This window comes from Mesoplodon densirostris, chromosome 18, assembly GCF_025265405.1.
Source record: "Mesoplodon densirostris isolate mMesDen1 chromosome 18, mMesDen1 primary haplotype, whole genome shotgun sequence".
Taxonomy (NCBI): Eukaryota; Metazoa; Chordata; class Mammalia; order Artiodactyla; family Ziphiidae; genus Mesoplodon; species Mesoplodon densirostris.
Window position 1 is genome coordinate 8,155,587 of NC_082678.1, and position 26,219 is coordinate 8,181,805.

Genomic DNA, 26,219 nt, shown 5'->3' on the forward strand with positions numbered 1-26,219 from the left:
CCCCACCGCTGCCCTCATTCCTAACTGAAGACCCTTCCCCTTGGCGGGGAAGAAGGAACAGCAAACAGCAGGGCGGCCAGAGAGCAATGCCTGCTCTTGTCCCCGCCGTGACCCTGCCTTCCTCAGGCTGAGGGCTTGCTCAGTCTCCTTCGGCCCCTCCTCACAGTGAGCACAGCTTTAGGCACCTTCTTTTATGAGTGGGGACAGTGTGTGATTTCTCCAAATCTCAGATCATCTTGAGGTTTGATTCCCTCAAAATCATGGAAAAAAATATTGTTTAAAGCCACCCACCAGGGACGCAGCCTGCCTTCTCGATGCTCCCAACCACCATCCCACCCAGTCACCCTCAGACACCCCATCCCCCTCCAGTCTCACTTGGAGGCTCTGCCACCCTTTCTCCCTGGTTCCACCCCCACTCTCTACTCCCTGACACTCCCCAAAGACAGTAATTTGCACCCTTTGCCCTGGCAGAGACCCTCTCTGCTCACACTTCTGCCAGCCCTAGATTCCCCATCCCAACGTCAGGCCTCGTCTCCTCCTCTGACCCCAAGAGGAGGCATCATGCTGGGGGTTGGGACTCAACCTCTTTATTAGGCAGGAGGAAAGGGGGTGACCTGGCTCTGTTGGGTGGGGAAGAACATCAGGAGCCCTCCATGGAACAGCTCCAACCCATGGGTGACCAGAGCTGGGGGGCACTTGCTGGAGAAGAAGCAACAGAGCAGGCGTCACCCCCAGCCTTCCTGCTAGGACAGAGATGCACGGGCTCATCACTCCTCTTCATCATCTTCTGTTAAGGGTGGCCGATTCCGCTTGAAGAAGCCAACCTGGGGGTGCACAGGGGCCGGGGACAGGGTGTAAAGGTGATCTTTAGGCCCCAGAGCAGCAGTGGAAGATGTATGCTGGAAACCAGCCAGTCACGAGGTCCTCGTCCTGGACCAGCACAGAACACAAACCCCACTATATGATCAAATGGAGGCCTTTCCCCATTTAGAGATAATGCATGTAACAAAAATTTTTTTTTTCCTGTACGTGGGCCTCTCACTGCTGTGGCCTCTCCCGTTGCGGAGCACAGGCTCTGGACGCACAGGCTCAGTGGCCACGGCTCACGGGCCCAGCCAATCCGCGGCACGTGGGATCTTCCCAGACCGGGGCACGAACCCGTGTCCCCTGCATTGGCAGACAGACTCTCAACCACTGTGCCACCAGGGAAGCCCCCAAATTTTTTTTAATGTTTTGTTTTTTCTTGCCTGAATTTTTCTTAAGTACTGATGATCATGTCTCTATATGACTCAAGCATGTGATGGTATATATTTGATTATTATAAGTCTAATGTGTGGTTTTCCCTAAAAGCACTATGGCTTTCCAGGGTTTGGACATGTGAGTTTGAGAACGGCTCACATGTTGTCCAGGCACAGAGGAGGGAGTGACCCAGCAGGGCCTCACAAGGAGCAGGAAGCGGGGTCTGGACCAGACCTGGGTCTCCCACATCAGTCGGGGGGTGGGGGGCAGGACAGAGCAGGGAGGAGGTGAACCCTGTCCTTCTCGGTGGCCAATGGATTCCTGAAGGCAGGGCTCATGCCCTGGGACTCCTGCTCTCAGGGGGAATGGGTCTAAAGGCCTCAGAATTTTTTCAGGTGCCACCTCTCCCAGGGATCTGTGCCCTGGAAGAGGTCCTCTAGAGAGGGACATTCTAATAGTGGAGATGGAGATCAGATGGACCCTGGGTCACCTACTTGGGCCACCATCTCCCTCTGCCTCCCTGCGGGGTTGCCCCCCCCACCCCGAAACCCACCCTCCCTTCCCGCATCACCTTCCACATGGCCAGGACCAGGAACGTGAGCAACAGCAGGCCACCCAGCACGCCTACCAGCACCCACCAGATTGGAATGTCTCTCTCCTCCAAGACCCGAAGCAGCTGTGTCTGCACCTGAGGGGAGACCCACGGGTCTCCTCAGTCACCGGGACTCTGACCTTCCCAAAGACTCAAACTTGCAGGGCTGGTGACCCCCAGCTAAGCCACCTACTTGTCCCACCCCGCAGACCCAGGGAGGCCGCGCCCCCATCCTGCTGGGCAGGGACACAGGGGAAGGCCAATGGGAGACCCGTGGGACCCCTTTCTGCCACCATCCTTCCACACTCACCAGAGCTTCCCCGCTGGGCAGGCTGAGGGCGGGCACGGCGTAGGGAAGGGAGGAGACGTTGAACCAAGCGTGCGACTGCAGCACAAACTGATCCAGGGGCCTCTGGGTGGGGTGGCGGTGAAAGCCATTTACACGAGGCCTATTGGTTGCGGGAGTCCCGGCCCCAGACTCCCCTCTGGGGAGATCTGCCCCCAGCCTAACCCCGTCCCCTCCAAAGTAAACTCTGCCCTCACTCTCTCCCACCCCCCGAAGCCCCGCCCTCCCCCAACACACTCAGTGCCCGCCTCCAGAGGGCCCCGCCCGCCCGCATCCCGGCCCACCTGGCGGAGAATGGGCAGCGACAGGAAGGCCAGCACCGTGACCATGACCCGCTGCCCGCGCGCCATCTCCTGCAGCTCACACTGCACCACAGTACAGGGCGCCGAATCGCAGCTCTGAGGGGATGTGTCATTGGTCCCCAGCCCGTCCTGACCCATCACCCTCTCACCGTAGGGCCCAAGACAGAGGGGGCTGGGGGGTCAGGGAGCTCAGGCCGGGCCTCCTCCTCGGGAAGGGACTCAGATTCAAGCTTGGGACGTTATCTCTGAATGAGATTGCTCACACAGTCCCGGAGATGCAGGGAGAAGGAGGAAAGAAGTGGGTCAATCGCACAGCGTTCAATACCCAGCCTTTCTGTAAACCTGCTTTGGCATTTATTCGTTTTCTTCAATGTACTGGAAACCTTAAAATATGCAAGTGCCTCCCACCCTGCCCCAGACACAAGACCAGCACAAGCCTTCCTATTCAGTCGGAGGACTCTGTGGGACCACGGTGGCCCACACGAGGCCTACATCACACCCCCTGCCCGTCTCCCTCCCTGCCTCCCGTCCCTTCTGCCCCTGGGCCCCAGGGAGGCCCCAGCTGGAGACCACAGAGCCTGCTCACCACAAAAACTGGACCTTGAAGCCTCGAGGGCTGCTCCTGCTCTGGCAGGAGTGCCTGTCTGCGGTCCCGCTGGTGATGGGCCGGGGAAGGGCTGGAGGTGGGCAGCCCCCAGTCCAGCTGAGGAGGCAAAGAGGCCATCAGGTCTGACACTCTGCCCATCTCCCAGCCCTCCTACAGGGGCCCTGTTTGATGGGCTGGGGACTCACCCAGGCTCTCACCTTGAGGGGGTTGGGAGACGGGTGTGGGGAGCACTGAAGGCCTCCCCGGGGCTGTATATCCAGGATGTAGAGAAGGTCGGAGGGCTGGGACTGGCCAGGGAGGCGGAGGTTGAGGCGGAGGCCATTTACAGCACCAGGGCCATTGTTGTGGAGCTGACGGGTGGCGGAGGCAGGATGTTAGGAGGCTCAGCACCTAGCCCAGCCCCTGGGGCCCTCCCACTCCAGCCTGGGGCGCGGAGACTCCTCCCTACCTCATAGGTGTGCTCCACTTTGGGGCCCCAGCTGTCCGAGCTGTTCTCCCTCTTGCCTTCTTCTGCTGCCACCACCAGGGAGGCTGGAAAGGAGTTCCTGCAGGGGCCCGACACTCCCAGAGTGAGCTTGATCCCCTGACTTGCCCGTGGGGCTTTGCCCAGGACCCCGGAACCTTAGGGCTGTGCCTACTAACTCCCTTTTCCATCCCTGGCCTCTCACCCTCTCAGCTCCACATGGGCCTCTGCCCGAACTGGCACATCCAGCATCACCATCTCACTGTTTGGATTCTGGCTGTTCTTGCTGTAAGGGAGGGGGATGAGGAGAAACAGATCAGGGACACCAGGCCAGTGAACGTGAGGACTCTCTGGGGCTGGGCCAGAATTTCAGAGGTCTCAGGAAGAGCTAACTCCACAAACAGCATGCCACACTAAAGTTAGACCTAGACAAGAACTTCCTCTAGGGCTCCAAAGCTCAGAAACAAGTCTCTGAGGAAGAAAGGGAAGAGGGAAGTCTAAAGAGCAGGCATCCCAGAAGACCCTTATGTATGGAGGGTGTCTGAGGGTCTCTGTGTGGAGATCAGAAAGGGGAATGGAGTGCTTCCCAGTCTAGTACCTCCTGATCTGCAGCCGGAAGGACACGTGCTCCCCAGACTCTTCCAGGTTCCCCACACTCACCAACATCGTGATTCCTATCTGAGACATCGGGAGAGCCAAAGTCACTGCCCAAATGCCCACTCTGAATGTGGCCTGTGGTCCTCATCCTCCAAGGTCACCATTATTACCTCCATTTTGTGCAGAAGCGCACTCAGAAAGGGTGTCACTCACCCAAGAACCCACAGCTAGGAAGTGGGAGGACCAGGATTCTAGCCTGGAGCCATCTGACTCCAAACCCAGCCCCTAAAACCCAGCTGTCTATGAACCCCTGGTGGAGGAGACCCAGCACCCAGGACTGGGCGGCCTCACCCAGGCGTTCCTCTTCATGGGGTTGCCCAGCTCACACAGCACCACCTTGGTCTCATTCTCCCTCTTCTGGTTACAGATGATCCTCTCAAAGCCCTTCAGAGAGGCAGTCCCGAGAAACAAGATGGTTACAGAGCATCCCATATATATTTAAGCTCCCTTGGAAAGTCAGGGAGAGGAGGATGCCAGGGTGGGAGTTCAAGGACTGTCACATTCCACTTTATGTATTACTGCAGCACCTTATTCTTTTTAATGATTTTTTTTTTTGGAAATAAAACCCACAAAACATTACATGGAGTATAACCCCATTATTATAAACTACGTCAATAAAATAAATAAATAAAAATTGTTGATGCTGAGAAAAAAGACTGGAAGGAAATTCACCAAATGGTAACAGAGGTTCCTGTTAACATTTATTTCCTGAGCCATTTTTGGTTTGGGTTTTATAATCGAGTTCTTGAATTTTTTGCCATTAGCAAATGCTCCTCTTCCGAATTAAAAAGAAAAAAAAAATCGCAGCTTTTAAAGGAAGGCATAAGAGAAGTGGGAGCTCTCAGGTGGGAGATGAGAATCAAGGCTCCTGCACCTTCCAGGTCCCCGACCGTGCCCCAGGGTGGGGGCCTCACCTCGATGTTGCTGAGGGCCCGCATGTAGTGTGCGCCTGGAGGCAGGTGCACAGCCAGCTCAGCCTCGTAGGCTCCCTCACCCTCGTTGGCCGCTTCCATCTGCAGCTCCAGCACGTTATCGGCTCCAATGAGGAGCGGGGAGCCTGTCCTGTGGGGAGAAAGGAGTAAAGCCGAGGAGGCCGGGTCCAAGCCCAGGGTCTGGGAGGAGGAGAGGGGCTGAGGACAGAGTATCAGGAGCCAGGAGGGGAGGGGGGTCACGGGGGTAGACAGGGCCAGGGCTGTGTAGAGCGGGCGGTCTCCTCACACGCTGGCAGTGAGCTGGAGCTGCGGCACACACAGGTCGTCTTCCCCACAGTCCAGAACGATGCGGGTCTAGAGGGGGCACATCAGGGCTTAGGGAATTAGAAGGTCTGAGAAGGAAAAGGAGGTTGGAGCTGACATCGGAGCTTTGCGGTTTGCATCAGGGTTTGGGACGATGTCAGGGCTTTGATAATGACATCAGGGTTTATGGGTTTATATCAGAGTTTAGAGGTGACATCGACATTTGGGGTTTACATGAGGGTTTAGGGGATATTGAGATTTGGGGGTTTTCATCAGGGTTGAGAGTAACATCCGAGATTAGAGGTGACATCTAGGTTTGGGGGTTCACAATACGATTTGGACACTAACCCTAACCCTGACTTGCTGGGTGGAGGGGTCCTCCACCTCCCTTGACTGCACCCGCCCACCCCTACCTGTTCCTGGATGTGGGTGTCTCCATGCAACATGAGAGCTGGGGCTAGTCCATCCTTCTCAGGCTGCAGGGACACATTGAGGCTGAGCACGATGGGGCTCAGCTTGTCCCGGAAGTCGGCCTCATCCTAGTGAGGGGGCAAGAGTCAGGCCATCTTGCTACCATGTACCCTACAACGTGTGTCCCACTGACCACCCTGTGCAGCACCCAGCCCAGTGCCCCAGGGCTGGATGAACAAGCTCTGCACACCCAGCCCTGCCCATTCCCAGCCGAGCATACTCGGAGGAAGGCCTTGGTGGTGTGGCAGGTGGGGCCGTGCCTCCCGCTCAGATCCAGGCCCAGGATGGTGCCCGCCTGTTGAGAGGCCAGCAGTAGCACCCTCCGGCCCTGGCGGGGCTTCTGCCGGTCCAGCTGCAACTCAGCATTTAGGCCTGGCCGGGCAAGCAGGGAGTGTCAGGGTCTCCCCGGCCAGCCTCCAGGGGAGCCCAGGCCCACCTCCCTCCTGTCCTCATGGTGCCACTCACGCAGCTTCTTGGGAACGTTGTGTCCAGTGGCTCCCACACACATCTGGATGTCAAAGCTGCAAAGATGTGAATGGGGCTCAGGGGCTAGGGTCCCCGCACTGAGGTCCCAGATCCTGCCTGGCCCATACCCTCTGTCTCCTCACCAGCTCACTGGTGTCCCGGTCAGGGGCAGGACACAATTCTTCACAGCAGGATTCAGCGAATCTTGCACCAGCAGCTGGACAGTGGCCATCACCACCGGCTGAGCCCTGGTGGGATGCAGGAAGCTTGCCTTGTGGCCCCTCCTGGCCTAGTCTCCTCTGATGGTGTGGGTCCTCCCCCTCCCCGCCCCTGGAGTCAGTGCTCACCTGTACACAACAACCTTGTTGGCCCCATAAGCTCCCACCAGCAGGTCTTTAGACATTGTGGGAAGGAAGGGAGGTGTCAGAATTGTTAATTAGAGGGGGTACGGCGTCCTCACCTCATCTTCCCAGCGCTTCCCCACACTACCACCCCCATAGAAGGTTTGCTCTGGCCCCCCAGCCCCACAGACAGGTCAGAGCTCTCAGTCGGGCACCAGGTCAGGTTCAAGCCCCTGGCTGTGTCTCAGCATCTCCAGCTAATGCCCAAGAGCCCTTCCTGTCTAGCTGGAGGCAGTCCAGGGGCACCTGGGTATCCATTGTCATCGATGTCTGTGGCACCTCGAAGGGAGAAGCCAAAGCCAGAGCCTGTGGGGAAGGGGCTGTCCAGGACCTGGGAAGGGTGTGAGTTAAGTCCCTCACTCTGACCCAGGAACACCAGCACTTGGCCTTGACCTCTGGGACCCCCATAGGGGGCGGCCACGGCAACATCTGGAAGGAGCAACAGAAAGGGGGTGGCTGTTTGTTATCCAGTCTCTCCAGATGGCCCTGTAAAACTTTCCTGAGCTCCTTCTCTGGGCAGACTCCAGGGGACCAGGAGAGGAATGCAGAGGTCTGGGTCAAGGAGAGAGCTGCCCCGCCCTCCAGGAGTTCACAATTGGGTAGGAGGGAGACCCATCAAGTCCGATTATTGTAAAAACAATAACAGCCCTCACTATCTATTGAGAAAAATATAATGACATGATTTCACTTAATCCTGAAAATTAGGCATTATTATTCCCATTTTAGACAAAAAATAGAGTCCCAGAAGATTAAGTAACCAAGACCTATTACATATTTGCCCCTTCTCCACCTGGGGGTCTTCACCCCATTCCACGCCCACCATGCAAATCCAGAGTCATACCATGGGCTCGTCATCACTAATAACTTTTAAGATCACTCTTGAAAATTTAATAATCATCATAATCTTATTCAGCTGTAAGAATTCTTTGCATGTGATAGCAATTAAAATCTTTGATATATATGTTGTAATTGTCTTTCCTTTGTCTTCTGACTTTATGCTATGTTTCCTGTGCAGTTGTTTTCTTTTAAAAACCTTTATTGACTTTTCTGATCGAGGTACACAGAATTCATACAAATAGACCACTCAGACGAGTCTTGTCCTCAGGCCCTGGGCCTCCACTGTCTCCTGATCTTTGGCTTCCTCATCTCTTCATTTATTTTCTGATCATTCAGTCACCCTCACCATATCCTCAGCCAGCCTGCTCCATTGCCAGTCCTGGGCAAGCCTGGCCAGACGCCACCCTATGGAGCACCATGAATTCCTGACCTCCAGCCTTCACTAGGGACCTTGGTGCTGCCCAGCAGTCCCTCGGCGTTTTCTGCTCAGCACCTATTTCAAACCTTCTCCACTCAGTCAAGCTCCTAGCTCCCCACTTCATTCACAAAGAGAAGCAGCCCAACTGTTGTGTTATAACTCCACACCCACTTTTTCCTCCTCTCCCCATTTGACCCTGGAATAGGTGTCCCTCCTATACCTGCCACTGGGCTGAGCATCCCACCCCTGCATCCCTCAGGCATTGCAGGGACCCTCCTCCAGCTCACTTCATGCCCCCATTTCCCCATAAGATCATTTTCCTCCACATTCAACTTACTCCATATTCTTTGAAATTAAAATAACCTTCCCTTGACCCTCATCTCCTTTCAGTAATCACCTTTCTCTTTTTCCGTTCACAAACTGGTTGAAAGACTGGTCTACCCTGGCTGCCATCAGTTCTTCCCCTCCATTCATACCTTGCCTCCTGGCATTCTGGCTTTGGTCCCTACCCAGCCCTGAATCGGTTCTTGTCACTGTCACCAATGACCTCCTTCTTGTTAAAGCCCATGAATACTTACTTCTCCAGCCCCATCTAATTGTACCTTTCAGCAGCATCTGGGGCCACTGACCCAACTTCCTCCTGCTTAAAGCACTCTTCCTTTGAGTTCTGGGCTATCAGATCTCCTGGTTTCCCTCCTACCTCTCTGAACATTCCTCTGTCTCCTTTCCAGACTCACTTTCTCTGGGAGTCCCCTAAATGCTCTCGCTCCCCAGGGCTCTGTCTGGGCCTCTTCACACTTCGCAAGCTCCCAGGACCTCACTGACTCTCCCCAATCCCCTATCTCCCACTCAGACCTCTCTGCTGGAAGTGGGGGAAGCCACACCGAGATGTTCTCTGGATATGTCTGCCTAATGCTCCCAAGCCCTTCAAGATCAAACAAGTCCAGAGAATTCCCTGGCAGTCCAGTGGTTAGGACCCAATGCTCTCACTGCCAGAGGCCCGGGTTCAATCTCTGGTCAGGGAACTAAGATCCCACAAGCCACACGGCACAGTCAAAAAAAAAAAAAAAAATCAAACAAGTCCAGAACTGAATTGCTGATCTCACCCCAGACCTGTTGCATGGCTTGAGTTCCAGGCAGTGAACACCCACCCAACTCCTCTCTCTCTTAGCCCCACATCCATTCACCCATCAAGTCCTAATAACCTAAGTAGTAAATATCTTGAAATCACCTTCATCTCTAACTCTGCTGCCAAAGCCCACATCCGGGTGGTCACCACCTCTTGCCTGGACTAATGCAAACAAACCCCAATGAGTCTCCTTTAACTCTCTCCTGCTCAAAGCCCTTCCTGGCTCCTGCTGCCCTCGGGTCAAATCCATGATCATTGTGGCTGTAAACCCCTGTGAAGCAAGTGGGGCTCTTTTCATCCCTTACCGTTGTAGCCATCCCGATTGAGGTCGCCCAGAGGCGCGATGGCTGAGCCAAATCGCCCATAGAGCTGCGTGCCGGTCAGCAGGAGGCTGGGGGCGCCCAGCGCGTGAGGGCCTCGAGTCTGCAGGAACAAGTACACGCGCCCCACCTCGGCCAGCTTGCGGCCAGCACGGCTCTCCATGTACAGTGGCGCGCCCACCAAGAGGTCATGCCTCCTGCAGGACCGACGGGTGGTTACGTGGTGGTGGGAGAGCTAGAGGGACGCTGCGGGCCAGAGCCAAATCTCGCCCACCCTCGCCTTCCCGCTCCCCTCGGTGGTCACGTGGGAGTGAGGGCTAGGGAAGGAGGAGCCCGAGGGCAGTCAACGCCTCTGGTAATTTGGGACCCAACTGGGTAGGGGTGGGGGCGCCCAGCTTCTCACCCGTCCCTGTTGACGTCAGTGACGGCCACTGAGTGCCCGAAATACGAAGCCATCTGCAGGAAGCCCGGTCGCACCTTACTTTCTGTCCCCGGACTCGGTACCCTCTCTTGGACTTTGCCCCCACCATGTCCCGCGGAATATTCTAGGGTCTCAAAGCCCCAGCCTTGGCCACCCCCCAAGGGGACCGACCCCCACCTGCTCTCCGTGCAGCCGGTGCAGCGTCTGGTGGTACGAGCCCAAAATTTCCACCTGCGCGGACAGCGCACAGGAGCGCGTCATTGTCGTCCCCGCCGCAAAAGGGCAGGAGGTTTAGGTTGGGGGTATCAGGCTGAAGAGTGAAGTCAGTGGCTTCGGGACACTGAGTGGTGGGCTGAGGGCACTCACCGATCCCAGGGTCCAGCTCCAGGTAGGGGCACCGCAGACAAACTCTGGGGAGAGCCGGGCCCAGCCAGTGAGGTCCTTGGAATCTCTACCCGCCTCCCGCCCGCCATTCCTCATCCCAGGGAGATTTCGGCGCGGGTCTTGGAGGTGCTCCTTTCCGGGCTTCCCCAACCCCTGCCCCTAAGTGAATTTCTTGCCTGTAGTGTTTGGATTCCCGTCGAAGTCGCCTACAGCCACCGAGTACCCTGAAGACACAGCGCGAATTAGCCTTTCTGGGAGGGTGAAGCAGGGAGGGGGCCGGGAGGGAGGAGACTGTTTAAATCCTGCATTGTGTAGACGGGAAAATCGAGGCCACCGAGACCTGCCCTAGGCCGTGAAGCGAATCCAGGACGGGAGGTCGAGGTGGGGTGTATGGGAGCTGGGCGGTCTGCAGAGGGTGGGGAAGGGGAGCTGTGGTAGCAGAGGATGGGGGCGCCTTAGCGCTGGAGCTGGCCAGCCAGGGTTGGCAAGGGGGAGTTCCCACAGGGGCGGGACCTGACCGGCGGTGACACTTAGAGTGCTGGGAAGCCTCGAAGGGAGGTGCCAGGGTTACCCCGGTAGCCGTCGAAGTACTCTGGGTGGCTGTAGTCGAAGGTGAGCTGCTGGGTGGGCACGTGCCACAAGAGGGTGGCCGGGCGGTAACTCGAGATGATATCGGCAATTGGAGCCCGCGCCAGGAGACCTAGGGAGCAAGGGATAGCTGGTGTGGGGCCCCAGACGCCCGGGGTCTACCCAGGCCGAGAGAAGGGAGGGAGGTGTACGGATGCGCACGTACCTAGGAAATAGTAGCCACCAGGGGCCCCAAGCACCAGCTCCCCAGCCTGAAAAGGAAGCCCTGGAGGTGAGAGGGGTTCCTGTTTGGGAGCCCCCCAACGCCGTTTATGATCCCTACTCGCCTGAGTGACCACGGAGCTAAAGCCGGCTTCACAGTAGCGCTTGTCTCCGCCTAGAGGAGGCAAGAAGCAAGGGTCTGTGAAGAAGCAGGCCCTGGGGCCTGGGCGGGGCCGGGAGGTGGAGTCATATGGGGGCGGGGCCACGGGGTAATACGGTGGCGTGGCCTTGAAGCGGCTCCCGGGCCGGGGGCGTGTGGGGTGGAGCCAGGAGCTGGGTCACTGGGCGATGCCAGGCTGAAAGCAGGGTTTGGGGGAGCTGGTGGGAGGGAAGGATCAGATTAAGGGCGGGGCTAAACCGCCGCGAGTGGGCGGAGCCAAAACGGAGAGCGGAACTCACTGAAGTAATTTTTCTGGTAAACCCGGCTCATGATGTTGGCCCGGCAGGGTGAGTACTCCGCGCGGCCGCCGTTCTGCAGCTGAGCCACGAAGCAGCCACCTACGGGCGTCTTCTCAGCCTCCTCGGCCTTTTCCAGGACGTTCCAGTGCTGCCATGGGGCGCAGGCCTGAAGCAGGGCCACAGGAGAGTGGGGAAGGGGCGGGACTCGGGTTCCCCCCTCCACGTGTCCCCGCCCTCTGTCTGCACCCTGAGCCCAGTCCCGTAGCGCCCACCACAACGATGTCGCTCCAACTAACGACCGACGCCCCTAGTCCTTGACGGGCCTTGAAGGTTTGGAAAGTTTGGGTGCCTGCGCTTCGCGTCTCATCATCTGGAGGTCACAAGAAGGGATGGGGTGCTGAAGCCCCGCTGTCCGCTCTCCCTGTAGCCCCTCCCTTTCCCTCCTTGTGCGAGACTCACCGAGGTCGAAGGGCAGCGAGGTACACTGGTCGCCCTCGACCTTCCAGGGGCACAGGAAAACGCCGCCTGTCTCCTCCTGGCTGCGGCCCAGGGTCCGTGGGGCGCCCACCACGATGGACACGCTGCATAAGAAAGCTGGGTGAGCGCTGCGCGGATTCTGGCGTACCCCATTCCCCAGTGCCCGCGCTGGGAGCACTACCCAGGAGGGCAGTGTGCCTTGGTGGGGGGGGTCCCTGGGTCATCTTTCCTCAGTGAAACCTCACAGACCATAGAGGCCAGTCTTTTCATTTTATGGTCAGTGAAACTGACTTCCAGCGAGGGAAATTATATGCCCACAGCAACCCGCGGAATTAAGGGTAAAGCTGAGACTATAACCATCTGGTTCGATTTGAACACCAGGGGTTTGATATCCTTGCCTTTAGAGACCTCCTAAACTCTGTACACATCTACATTCCCCAACACCTGCCGCCAAAAGCCATGGGTTTATATGCACCCTAATATGTCTGTCTGAACTGTTATCAGATCCCTTCCTGATGGTGTTTTAACGGCAAAGAATTAAACTAGTGGTCACCTCTAAAGTGGGTGGTGGGGTGCTGACACCTCTGAGGACTCTAGTAGATCTAGGTTCAAATCACAGCTGTACCGTATATAAAAGGTGGACAATACCAACCAATAAATGATGTCAGAAGTAAATGAAATAAACGTAAGAGGAACATTCAGCACAGTGCCACCCAAATAATACATAACAAGTGCTCCAAAAAATGCTATAATTTTTTTTTTAGTATGCAGAATGCTTAAGTAATGCCCATGAGACCAATATCTGTGGAAAGGAGGGGAAAGAAGCACGAGTGGGCAGAGGAGGGAGCGGTGCTGAGATTCAGGCCCAATAACAGCCATGGGCTAATGCCCTGGGAACTCTGGCGCTAGAAGGACCCTTCAGAACTGTCTGGAGTTGAGGTGAGAGGGCCGGACCCTTAAACTTTCCCCTCTCTCCACACTCCTCATCGATCAGTCATTGTTCCTAGGCCACATTTGGAAGTGGGGGAGCTTTGGGGGAGGTGGCTCTCTTCAGTAGAGGAAATTTCCCAAGGGGCTGATACTTGAAGGCCTTCTGCCATTGCCACTCCCTGAAGCTGGACATTAGTGTCCACTTCAGTAAGTAACTAGTTCAGGGTAGTTCCTGTCAAGAGGAAGAGCCAGGACTCTAATCTTAGCTGTCTGATTTTGCAGCCTGATCCATCCCAACCATGAAAGCCCTATTGCTTCTTTTCAAATATCTATAATTTTTATGGGGATGAGGGGGTTGGAATAGAAAAGCAAGGTGGGGGGGTGGTAGACAATTTCATAGTTCTGCAAGTCAATTTAAGACATGTGCTCCTCTCTGTATTTCAAAAGGATGAGGGTGGAGTGGGTCATAAAACGGACCCTTGGGGAAAAAAATAAAGCATCAAGTTTTGTCTTCCCTTTGTCCTTGCTCTGCCCAGCTCCCCAGTGCTGCCTCTCGTTGACACCTTCACCTGAGCTAGTCCCTCCCCAGGACTCCTAACAAGAACTCAGCCCGAATAGACCCTAGAAATCACTTTGCTCAACCTCTATCACAAATGGGGAACTCAAGACCCAGAGATGCAGTGATGGTGGGGGAGTCCCCCAGGGCTCACCTCCCACGGCTGTCCTTGTAGAAGTCCAATGAAAACCCAAAGTAGCTGCCATTGGGGCCTGTGTAGAAGGTGAATCTCACTGGGTCCAGGTTCAAGGCCCAGGTTGGAGGTGCAGCACCGGGTCCCAAGAGCAGCTGCACCCACTCCAGAAGCCAGAGGGCATGAAGTGGACACAAAGCTCTGGCCATCTTCCTTCTCCCACAACCTCCTAGGCAGGAATGGTTTAGCTCCTTCCTCTTCCTTTCAGTTCCACCACAGGAAGTCTTTTCTTATCAAACTGAAACCCACTTGCTGAGTAGTAGGCAGAGTAAAGGGCTCTAGGTCCTGGACCCATACGGTTTCTAGGATTGCCAGGAAGAGGGTGAGGCCACTCTGGGGGGTGGATGCTTATGGCTGAAAGTCGACTCCTCCCTTTTCTTGAGAGTATTTTATCATCAAGTCCTGTTGGTTCTGCCTTTCAACTATGTCTCTTGAATCTTCACCCCATTTCCACTACCACCATGCTAGTCTAAGCCACCATTGCTTCCTGCTTGGGATAGTGCAGTCATGAACCAGCTGGTCTGTACACCTCCACTCTAGCCCCCAGTTCTATAGTTCCTTCTCCCCCCACACAGCTGCCTGCACTGCCGAGGCACATTGTGACTTGGTCAGAGATGGGGGAAGGAGTGAGGAAGCTCCTGCCCCCTGATAAGACCTGAGGCTGCTGTATCCTTTTGGATAAGGCACTTATCCACTTCCTCCTTCTAGGGCCTTCGGCAGCTTGACTCAGCCATATTGGTACAACAGCTTCCTCACTCATCCTCCATCTGGGGCCAAGTCTTAATGTGGCCACAGCAATGCAGCCAGTGCTGGGGGAGGGGTGGCAAATGGATCTTGGCTGAAGGGGAAAGGAGATGGGGATAAAGTGGAGTCATTCCAGGGTGTTCTGGCTCACAAGCTCTGAGATTTGCACCAGCTGTTCAATTGAAGGCAGGCCTCACTCTTTCTTGGGTGACAAGAGCTTTTGTCCAATCATTAAGACTTGATTCTAGTGGGGTCATTGCCTAGGGGATGCCTCCCCCAACTCCTCAGGCTGGTACTCTGTGGTTAACACACATGGGCACAGCACCGATCACACCGTTTAGTCATGGTCTGTTCACTGGATTTTGTCCATGAATCCCTTGAGAGTGAGGTTCCTTTCTGCAGCCCCAGGGCCTAGCCAAGAGCCCAACATATTGTAGGCGTTGCTGACAGACAGACTGAATAGAAGCAGGCACTGAGGATGGAAGAAGCAAACGCAGGCTCACATAATGGAAAGAAAAGAAGTAATTTTGAGCAGAAAGGTCATTTTCTATGGATGCTCAGAGGAGGAGGAGTGCCAAGTCTTACTGGCATCTCATGTCTTCCCCAAAAAGCATGTTGTCAGGAAGGAACTTCAAGAGATCTGCTAGGGGTAAAGAACACAGTCACATTTCCTTTTGCTCTATATTTTCTGATCAAACTTAACCAGCATCTTACCCTGCCCAACTACCTGGGCCATTGTGGAATCCCTTCAGCACCTCCCTTGCCCTCATAATTCACCACCTTAGCACACAGCACAAAATCTTATCCCTTTCTAGGTTAGGAGCTCCTTGAACTTTAGTCTGGGCCTTCTTCACTGCTGAATTCCCAGTGCCAAGCTCATGGTGGGCACATAATACTCAACTCAGTCATATACTTACCTTCCACCCTCCTACTGTCCTCATCTGAGTGGTATTGTATTACTGGTGTATACTGTGTAGCCCAAAATTAACTCACGTTTCACTAACATTTTTAATAAATTCTCATTCTGTTCAAGGCATTGAGTGGTAAGAGATACAAAGATAACTGTCAAGGATCCTTAAAAAACTTAGTCCAGAGGGAGTTTAGACATGAACACATATAACTGCAGCAGAGGGATAGTAAAGGATGCCTTGAAAAAGGTAGAGATGATGCCTAGCTGAAGTCATTTATTTGCTCCATCATAACAACCCTATGAAATAAGTACTATTATGCCCATTTTATAAATGCAAAAACTGTGGCACAGAGTTTTAGGTAAATAGCCCAAGTTTACACAGCCAATGTTTGGCAAAACTAGGAGTCAAAGACATTCGTGCCTGAATTCATGTTCTTAACCATTGCACTACGTTGCCTTTTGTCAGAGAATGAAGAGGGGGACTTCCCTGGTGGTCCAGTGGTTAAGAATCCGTCTTGCAATGCAGGGGACGCCAGCTCGATCCCTGCTTGGGGAACTAAGATCCTACATGCTGTGGGGCAACTAAGCCCAAGTGCCGCAACTACTGAGCCCACGTGGGCCACAACTACAGAGTCCACACGCTCTGGAGCCCACACACCACAGCTAGAGAGAAGCCCGAGTGACGCAAGGAAAGATCCGGAGTGCCGCAACTAAGACCCAACTCAGCCAATAAAGAAATAAGAGAATGAAGGGGTTTTTAGACATAGGAAATAACATAAGCAAAGAGAGCAGCAGCAGGACATAGAGGTTAGTTATAGAGAAAGGCAAGTAGTCAACATCGGGTGTCTAAAGGGGAGGACTGGGGCATGAGAGTGGAATGGAAGGCTGGGGTCTAATCACCAGAGGTCCTTGAATATCTTAAGGAATTTGAACTTTAATACATAGGAGATGGAGAATCATAAAGATTTTTGAAGTCAGGGAATAAGATACATGGTCAGTTGTGCACCAGTCTGGATTACAGTAGCTGCCTATGGATAGAAGGAACTGGAAAAGGCAGGACTTAGTGGGAAGATCAGATAGGTGGCATCTACCATCCTCTCAGTTAAAGGTGATGAGGCCTGAACCAGGGTACTGGTGGCAGGAACAAAGGAGAGAGCAGAGATTACACATCCAGTTACATCAGTAACTGGATGTGTAATCTCTGCTCTCTCCTTTGTGTAGTAGGGAGGTGTCAAAAGTGATTCAAAGCTTTGGTGGCTGGCTGGTAGGACAGTAGTATCATTACCTGAAATTGGAAACAGGTAGGATCAGATTTGGGAAGGGAGAGTTTGGTATTTAATAAAGATTCTATTCCTTGTTGGGTGTTCCTTTGGGGTCAGAGCTGGGTTGATAGTAGGCAGAGGAGTGCTGACACATTGCTGTCACTTTCCATCAGCCTGAGTCCTAGAATTTTCTCAATGAATGCTATGGCTTCATAAAGTCAAAAATTATTGAACTTCTATTATGTGCCTGGCACTGAGCTTGGCAGTGTGGAGGATATACAGGAAAATCTTCATCTTTGATGTTTCCTTGCTAAATCCTGATGCATAATCCTGTCACTAATGGTATTTTACTTTGCTTTTATCTTTCTTGAACACATAATCAAAATGTTTGTGTTCAACTCTATATAAAACACTCTAAGGGATTAAGGGAAAAAAGGAAGTATAAGAATCAGTCCCTCCCTCTCAGAGCTTACAATTTTACTGGGAAGCAATGAGTACAAAATGAGCTGCACTCTGATTCTGAAAAGCCAGTAAGCTTACATGGGACAGGGACTTAGATCCTAGAGTCAGGGAGGCCAGCCAGGAAAATGCTGCAATAATTCAGACACGAGATAAGGGGGAGGTGAAGGTATCCCTGGCAAACAAGAATGGAAAGGGGTTCACAAGGCCTGAATTAGTCACTGAGGGTGTTGAAGAGGGAGTACTTCCATGTTGCAAGCCCAGGGAGCTGAGGCAGATAGAAGAACCCCTACTGGAATCAGGCAGCTGCACATACCGTCACACAGCATACTCTCTACACGTGTCTGCATCTTTCGCTGACACCTTGCCTGCTCACAAAATCACTTTTTATTTTCTTTATTTTGGCCGTGCCACGTGGCTTGCGGGATTTTAGTTCCCTGACCAGGGACTGAACCTGGGCCACCACAGTGAAAGCGCCGAGTCCTAAACACTAGACCTCCCGGGAATTCCCACTTTTCATTTTCATCTTTTATTTAGGGGCAGGGATTTTTCTATTTTAGAGAAGTAGATCTGAGCATCCAACCCAAGGTTCAAGTTGAATAGCTTCTCTTTTGTCAAGGGGAGAACACAGCTGTATGAGAGTAGGAAAGAAATAGACCGTGTACTGTTCCTTCCTGAAAGGATGAGGAAGAGAGGAAACTAATTTATCACTACAGATCTATGGTTAGCTTTTGATGCTGAACTTTCCCTGTCTTTTGAGACTTTTCCATACAGAAGAGTAGACAGAGGCTTTTATCTGCTCAGTAACAATTAGGACATACTTCCTTTTACCAGGTAGCTCTCAAGCACTGTAGTGGTATTAAACAGTTGAGGAGAATAATTCAGGACTGGTTCTGGTATACAAAACTCCATCTGGAGGGCAAAGGCCAGGCAGGTGACTCATCTCATTGCCCTGAATTCCATCCAAAATCCTAAAAATCAAAGCTAGAAATTCCAAACACATTTAGTGAGCACCTATTTGCCATACATTCTACTACACACAGATTGTACATCTAAAATGAGCAAAAGGATAGAAATAGAAGAGAATCTGGGGGACTTCCCTGGTGGTCCAGTGGTTATGACTCCTCACTTCCACTGCAGGGGGCACGGGTTCAATCCCTGGTCCGGGAACTAAGACTCCGCGTGCCGCTCAGCAAGGCAAAAAAAAAAAAAAAAAAATCTGGGGAAGGGTGGAAAGGAGGTGCACATTCCAAGACACCTACATAAGACTGAGAGAAACTTAACCATTACTTCCTCCCACAGCATAAGCTTTCCCCTCTACTTGGGCAGGCTGAGCTTTGAGAAGCACAGTCTAAACATCATATGGTTCATAAGAATCTATGATCACTTCAAACAAGATGTTATTTGTAAACCGTAACTCCCTCCATCCCTTCCCCGCTTGAGTGGATGGGGCAACAATCACGACAGACTCTAAGTTTCCACAAATCATTGGTTTATTAGAAAGTTCCTTTCCCTAATTTTACAGCATATATATCTCTATCATATGTGATAAAGTTAAATACAATCTGTTATGCTTGTAAGTAAGGATAGGTTATTTCTTTCTTTCTTTTTTTTTTTTTTTTTTTTAGTTTTACAATCACTATTCTGTAAATTAAAGGAAACTGCCTCCAGGAAGGCAGAGAGGCAGCCAGAGTATGGCTCAATCTACAAGCTAATGGGAAGCAGCACAAAAATGTTAATACTGTATTATTTAAATATTTACATGGGCTGAAAGCAAAGAAAAATGAGTCCCTTCACTTCAAACAGATGATTTCATTTTCCAGTGCTAGTTATCAAAAAAGCGATGCTTCTGAATCAGATGAGGAGCACTGAACAGGCAGAAGGCTCAGTCAAGAGTCTTGTTTGCCCAGCACTTGCTTGTCATAAACTCAAAGCCTTTCTCTTTTGGAAACTGAAGAAGAAAGGCAGAACAGAGCCCTGGCCCACCTAAGAAGGGCTTGTTTTTCCTGTCAGGTGACCATCCAACCAATTCTAGCCACAGGAATAGGTAGGGATATGCCAAACAGGGAAGTACTAACTACACCAAAGAAGATGAGACCTAAAATATAAACACCTTTGGGTCAGTGTATTAACTAGGTCTGAGAGCCGGGTGAAACGCAAGAAGAGGAGGAAGAGGAATTGAGGTGGTACTTTCCCTGGTAAGTGTCATGGGAGAAAAGAAAAAAGGTATCTTTACTGCTTAAACTAAGCTGGGTAGAAGGCATGGAAACTATGAAGCAAAACAGTCTGCAGAATCTATAAATGTGCTCACCTCCCAGTAAGTGGAGGAGGAAAAACTGTCCCAACTCTATCATCCTCCAGTCTACTTCTACTTCAGTTTCTAGCCATCCCAAAAGGCACATTAAAAAATTTTGTCAGAGGGGGCTAAGTACTAGGAAGGCAAATGGACTGCCTGGGACAGGCACCCCTGAAACCCAGGAATCCCCCAGGACAATCATACTGAATCTCACTGCTTCCAGAGAATAAAGCTCTTGAATCTCTCTCCTCCTCTGTGGGGTACACCTGTTTCTCTGTATAAAACAGCAAAGCAAGTAAGGGAGACTCTGTCGTAACTGAGTATCCCTCTGGCACCCCCAGCTGACTGCTGCCCATTAGTTCAAAAATTCTAGTGCTGGGGACACCACTTACTGCAAATTTTGTCTCTGCAAAGAATGTTAAACAATGTTCCTCTTTCTGTTTTAACATTTTTATAGTTCATAATTTCAAAAAATACATGAGCTTGATAAAATATACATGCTTAGTCATTTTTGCATCTAGCAGAAAACAAATACTTTATTTTTTTGTTTTCATTTTATAACCTTTAAAGTTTCTTAATTCAACTAGGGCAAACATATTTACACAAAGCCACCAGAACAAGGATCACTTAAAGAGCTGGATGTAAAAAATATTATTGCAGTATACTACAAATATGGAACCTTTTTTATATGAGCTACAAAAAGCAGCATTTACGTTTATAGAGTTCAGTGCAATTTTTTACATTAAAAAATCCTATAAATTAAGAAGGAAACATCAACATGACAGAAGAAAATACACCCTTCAGACACAGGAGCTCCTCTCTGGGGAAGCACATGGGTGACTTTATGTTCCGCATAGCTTCTATTCATGATAGGACCTTCTTTTCTGGGATATGCAGATGTCTCTTCTGGGATGAGGGACACGAGGACAACAGTGCCAAATGTGTGGCTGTTTGTGTGGGAAGTGGATCGAATGACAGCCTGAGTGGCACCTGGTTCCAGGTCAGACTCCCTTTCCACTTCACCCGGGATAAATAAGGTCACCAAGGTCAAAGACACTGATAAGGCAGGACCAGATGGAAAACCCGCCAGCCAGAGAGGAAGAAAATGTTTTAAAATTTATAGACAAGTGCAGAGGATAGAAAATAGAGAGAGGAGGGGAGTATCTAAACTCAACGGTTTGGAAATGTTGCCAAAGAGGGGTGGGTAGCACTTACTGGTGTTCCCAAGCTTAGAAACACAGGAGAGGGAGGGACAAACAGAAAGGGGAAAAGGGAAAAAAGTCCCTGATAGTAAACCCAAAGCAAACCTCAAATCTAAAACCACCCCTGCAAGCCAAAACTCAATTCTTTGGCTGTCAGACACTGCCCATTCCAGCTTCTACTTGCTGGTATTAATGGCTCAACACCCCAAGGGAAGATTTATGGGTCACCTTCCCTGGCCCTACCTGGGCTCCTATCCCCCAACTCATGTTCCATGGCTGGGGGGGTGCTGCAGGTCCTGACCCGAGAAGATGGGGTGAAGTAGTGGGTGAAGGTGGAGGGCAGTGGCAGCTGCTGCAGCAGGCCGGGGGGCAAGTAGGGTAGGGTAGAGGGCAGCATGTGGAACAGGGTGGAAGGTAAAGGGCCCAGGATGGATGGCTGAGGCGGGAATGATATGGATGGGATGGCTAGCTAGAAAGGTGGCAGGATGGCCAGGGATGATTGAGTGAGTGAGGTGGGACAAGGAAATGGGGGTCAGGTGGGGCTGGGGAATATGATGTACTTGGGCAAGTGGCTGGGGATGAGGGTGGGGGTGAATGCCAATGGCAGCAGCAGCTGCTGCGGCATGATGTTGTAGGATGGCATGCTGAACAGTTGTGATGGAGGTGGCAGAGGCTGTGGCCGGCTGCTGAATGTGGATGGGCTGCAAGGCTGGAGTGGCTGGGGCTAGGGCAGCTGAGGCGGGAAAGGCCTTTACTTGCTTGGCCAGAAGCTGCTGCTGGATGTGTTGCTGTGCGGCCTGCTGGAGCTTGCTGTACTTCTCCATCTCCTCGGGAGTGAAGGTGATGGGCTGGCTTTCCAGTGGGGCTAGGGAAGCATCCTCAACCCCATCAGCTGACTCAATACTAGGCTCCCCACTGGGAGGTGCATAACTGGGGAAGTGCTCAAGGTCTGACGCTATAGGCAGCAAGCTGGATTCCACAGGGCCTGGCTGACTGCCACTATCCAGGGACTCGAGGGTGTCCCCATCACTGGGGTCAGGGAGGTAGTTATGGGAGATGGATGGGTCCCCAGGATAGCAGTCAGAGTGCACTGGGGTGCCTAACGGAGCCACAGGGTGATCAGCAGTAGCTTCTTCAGACTTTGGCTCTTCTGGGGGTGGGTCTGATAAGGGGCCAGCTGTTTCCTCTGAGGAGAACTGATGTCCAAATGGGGCATCACTATTCCCTGGAGGCCCTTCTTCTGTCTCTGACTGCTCTTGCTCTTCCCCCCTTTCTAAGCCAGACTCTTCACATTTCTTGGTGTTGGGCTTTCGGGTAGCTGGGAGCTTCCCTATCAGTGGAAGGACAGGCTTATTGCCAAGAGAAGGGGGGAGCTTGGGCCCAAAATAACCTTGTGGAGGGTCCTTGAGCTTGAGCCCGGCTTTATTAGGGGTGGCCAGCACCTCCTCACTCACACTGGGTTTCCTCTCCACTTTCCTTGACTGGATCTTCTCCAGTAGCAGTTTGGCGGTGACAGAGTTCTTGTCTTCAGGGCTGCAGTCACCTTCTGACCCTCTTCCTGGGCCAGTGTTGCTGTTCTGGGAGGGTGGGCCTATCCCTTTACCATCATCTCCTCTGCCATCTTCTTTCTTCTTCTCCCCGGAACCTTCTCCCCGGCCTGATCGGAAATAGTGGGGAGACTGGGAGCGGTAGATTTTAGAGCGAATGAAGTCTCGACGACCAGAACGCCTCTCCTCAGGGCTCTCGTGACCCCACGATCCCTTCCTGGAGCCTGATCTCTGAGAAGGGCTCCGGGTGCTGCAGCTGCGGTCCCGGCTATAGCTCCGACTCCGCTGCCAGCTGTGGGCTGTGGTGCTGCGGCTTCTCCGTTTGCTCCGGCTGCGACTACAACTGCTGCTGCGGCTGCGGCCCCTGGATCTTGAGCGCTCCCTAGTATGACTCCGAGATCGGCTTCGGGACTGGCTGCAACTGAGGCTATAGTCGTCATCAGAAGATGAATATTTGTGCCGCTTGGACCGGTGCTTGGAACTGGTATAGTCTGAGTCATCAGAGTCGTGGGAGCGCTTGGAGTGCCTTCGTGATCGGTCACTATAATCACTATAGCTGTCATCAGAGTAACTGTGTTGTCTACTATAGCAGCTCTGGTCTGAAGAAGCATCTGAGCTACTTGAGTAAGAACGCCGGGAGGAACGGCGAGAGGAATGGTGCCGGCCAGACCGTGAGCGGCTACGGGAATGCTCACTGCCCGACTCTTCTTCCTCCTCTTCCTCCTCCTCCTCCTCACTGTACTGGGACGGAGACTTCTGGTGCAGCCGGCGTGATGAAGCATCATCACTATCCTCATCTCCACTGCTGGGTCGACTTCGATGGCTAGATCGGCTGCTCCGTTTGCTGCTGGCTCTCTGCTGGCAGGATGAAGCTGGAGGTTCACCTCTGTGTTTCCTCCCACCATGATCTTGGGAGCTGCCGCTGCCTCCACCTTCATCCTTCCTGCCACTGCTCCCTTCTTCAGCTGGAATGGATCTCCGCTGGGAATCATCTTGGGCTCGCCGCCGTCTTCTTGGTGGTGCAGGGCTACCACTACCAGGGGGTTCTGGTTTGGGCCCCCGTTCAGAATCTGCTGGGGCTGATGACTTATTCTTCTTTCGTTTTCGCTTCTTGCGCTTCTTAGACTTCTCCCCAGACTCTGCCTTAGAGCTTTTCTCTTCTGGGTCAGGCTTGTGTTTCCGTTTGTGTTTGCTAGATTTTTTATGTTTCTTCTTCTTTTTGTGTCGGTGGGACTTCCCAGATCGTTCTTTCTTGCTAGGAAGGCTTCTCCCTGTGTCTTCTGTCTCTGACCCATGGCTACCCCCAGGCTCCTGCTTATTCAGGCCGCTACAGGCAGACCCTGAAGCAGGTGCATCTATTCTGCCTCCTGAAGAATGTTCTACATTCTCTCCCTCCTCTTTGCTTTTATTTGGCTCACTAGGATCAAGGCTTTGGAGATGGTCCTTTGAGGAGCCTCCTATATCCTTTGGTTTTTCTGTCCCTTTAGTTCTGGCATCTTTGTTCCTTGAAAGCTTGAAGTCAAAGTACAAAGGATTACAACTGTAAGAAATGGAGGGTTCTGCCTTCGTGAAAATTAATAGTTCTGATGGCCACTGGAGGGCAGTGCTTTCATCTTTGCTTAAAACTGGAAAGAAGGGACCAGTAGGATGTTTGGGTCCCTCCTGGCTTTCTTTCCCTGCTGGAGTGGCCTGAGAGATTTCTTTAGGAGGATTAGACTCACACATTTGGATCTCTGAATCCTTCTGACTCTGACTCTCTAAACTATGCTCACTTACATCCCCTCCTGAGGCCTTCTTTGTCTCAGCTTTGCTTTCAGGCTCTGAGGGCTCAGCCACACTGCTTTCCATCTGCTGTTCAGAGACTTCACCAACTGTCTTTTCTGCTCCTTGGCTTGCTGCCACCTTGATGCAGCCTTTAGGCTTGGGAGAACTACTTTTTTTGCTGTCTAGGGCATTCTTTGGGTGTGTACTATTATCACCTTCCATTTGTTCACTGGCTCTCATAAAGAGTAGGAAAGGAAAATTAGGTTTTACTTTGCAGTGTGCTGGGGGGATGTAGTGGTAATACTCTGGCTCTGTAGCCCCAGCTCCTTCTTCTCGCTTCATTCTTTTTAACTTAGATAATGTTGAGGCAAGGGACCCTCCATCCTGAGGGTCTTCATCCTCTTTTTTACCATCGAGATGACTGCTACCATCGGAGTCTCCCACCTTCTGCAGTCCTTGGTCTGTACCCTTCTCATCAGCTTTTGTTCCATCTTCAGAGGTCCCTTCCTCTGCATGGTCCTTGAAAACTGATGCTATTGATTCGAGTTTGACAGGAGCCTTCTTGGCAAAGGAAAATGACACTCCCAATTTTTGCAATGGGGTCCCCAGATTATTCTTAATGCCAAAGCTGACGCCTTGAGAGGCTAGCCCAGGAGACTGTGCCAGTCCAGTGGTATTAGTGATTTGTACTGCAGTGAAAGGGCCTCCTTTATCTGTGGAGAATTCAGATCCCAGGCCACAGGTGGCAGTGGCACTTGTGCCACTGTTTGTCGCTGATTCTTCTTTATCATCATCTCCACCTTCTTCATCTACAGCCACTGTGGTTGGTCTGAACATGGGACCACTTCCAGGTGCACTACACAATGGTTTAGAAAAATGAAAAACAAAAAAAAAGAGGTTTAGGGAACATTTCATACTTCTTTTTTTTTTTTTTTTGGCCTCCCCACGCAGCATGTAGGATCTTAGTTCCCCAACCAGGGATCAAATCTGCACCCACTGCAGAGGAAGCATGGAATCTTAACCACTGGACCACCAGGGAAGTCCCTCATACTTCTTATATGATACCAATCCCTATGCTTCACCATTCATCACAGGCAGATCTTAAAGACACTGAGTGGTGGTCATTCCCCAGCCCTGTGCTAACAAAAGGAACTTCCTCAGTGAGGTTAGACAAAGTCTCACACTACTAATCTACCAAGCGACATTCGCAAGGATAGCCAGTTACTGCTGTTTCTTCCTTAGCTGTCTAAAGTATAAAAACTGAGGTTTACCTCTCAATTCGAATACACTATCATTACCGTCTGGTACAGCCCACCTGTCCTGTATCCATTCTCAATTCTTATTGTATCATCCTACCCATCAGTATGCTATCAAACATATGGCTGAACAACTATTCACAAAGGGTGCACAGTTCACCCTTGAATACAGGTTTGCAGGTTTGAACTGCGAGGGTCCATTTATGCACAGATTTTTTTTCAATAAATGCATATCACACAATCTGCGGTTGGTTGAATCCATGGATGTGGAAGTACGGAGGGTTGACTACAAAGTTATACACAGATTTTTGACTGTGTGGATGTGTGAATGTGTCGGGGGCTGGGGGTCACTGGCACCCCTAACCTCCACGTTGTTCAAGGATCAACTGTATTTCATACAGCTAAAAAACAAAACAAAACAAAACAAAAAAAACCCCTCAATTTCTTCTGTGCTTTCAAATTTCAATTTTTAAAAACGTGCCTAGGGCTTCCCTGGTGGTGCAGTGGTTGAGAGTCCGCCTGCTGATGCAGGGGACACGGGTTCGTGCGCCGGTCTGGGAAGATCCCACATGCCGCAGAGCGGCTAGGCCCGTGAGCCATGGGCGCTGAGCCTGTGCGTCCGGAGCCTGTGCTCCACAACAGGAGAGGCCACAACAGTGAGAGGCCCGTGTACCGCAAACAAACAAACAAACAACAACAACAAAAATGTGCCTATTCCCTGAGTTGAACACAGTCAGAAACCTCCACTGTGCTACACTATGATGGTTTGTGGTTAGGTTAGTATGTCTGTTATAGAAACTAAGAGCCTATGCCTATCTCCTGGCACCATGCCCAAGCATTAGCTTTGGTTTTGTGATACTTTCTGGACATTCCATACAATGATCATAATTCTACCAAGGACCTTCTCAGCTTTGAAAACAGGAGCACGAAGGAACCTCAAAGCCAGTGTTTTAAACTCCTGTCACGTCTGAAATTTTTACAGTGTGTGGATTATACAGGTATCTCTCAAGCCAAACTCAAGAACTGAAGAGAATTATTTGGATGAAGTCTTTTTAATCTAAACCCTAGCTACTAGCTGCCCTAAACTC

The 26,219-nt window shown here is 51.9% G+C and overlaps 2 protein-coding genes across 5 annotated transcripts in view; both read right to left on the minus strand.

The window, feature by feature from the left end:
* Nucleotides 1-579: 579 nt before the first annotated feature.
* Nucleotides 580-13,840, minus strand: ITGA2B (integrin subunit alpha 2b). Its single transcript, XM_060080748.1, has 30 exons — nucleotides 13,653-13,840; nucleotides 11,995-12,116; nucleotides 11,808-11,905; nucleotides 11,536-11,701; nucleotides 11,202-11,251; nucleotides 11,081-11,126; nucleotides 10,859-10,987; nucleotides 10,464-10,511; nucleotides 10,270-10,313; nucleotides 10,081-10,134; nucleotides 9,886-9,938; nucleotides 9,468-9,679; nucleotides 7,025-7,207; nucleotides 6,725-6,770; nucleotides 6,521-6,625; nucleotides 6,378-6,433; nucleotides 6,133-6,284; nucleotides 5,855-5,980; nucleotides 5,425-5,492; nucleotides 5,121-5,268; nucleotides 4,498-4,590; nucleotides 4,148-4,227; nucleotides 3,755-3,835; nucleotides 3,535-3,631; nucleotides 3,284-3,436; nucleotides 3,066-3,182; nucleotides 2,462-2,575; nucleotides 2,142-2,243; nucleotides 1,811-1,927; nucleotides 580-824 (listed from the first exon to the last, which is right to left on the minus strand). The coding sequence occupies exons 1-30, from the start codon at nucleotides 13,838-13,840 to the stop codon at nucleotides 768-770; spliced, it is 3,105 nt and encodes a 1,034-aa protein (XP_059936731.1). The 3' UTR covers nucleotides 580-767.
* Nucleotides 13,841-18,550: 4,710 nt separating this feature from the next.
* The window catches only part of GPATCH8 (G-patch domain containing 8), a 104,419-nt gene continuing 96,750 nt past the window's right edge, over nucleotides 18,551-26,219 (minus strand). For all 4 annotated transcript variants that reach the window (XM_060081309.1, XM_060081312.1, XM_060081310.1 and 1 more), the window contains one exon: nucleotides 18,551-24,731. In XM_060081309.1, coding sequence (XP_059937292.1) covers nucleotides 20,828-24,731 — 3,904 coding nt within the window. In that variant the 3' untranslated portion in view covers nucleotides 18,551-20,827. The remainder of the gene's footprint in view (nucleotides 24,732-26,219) is intronic.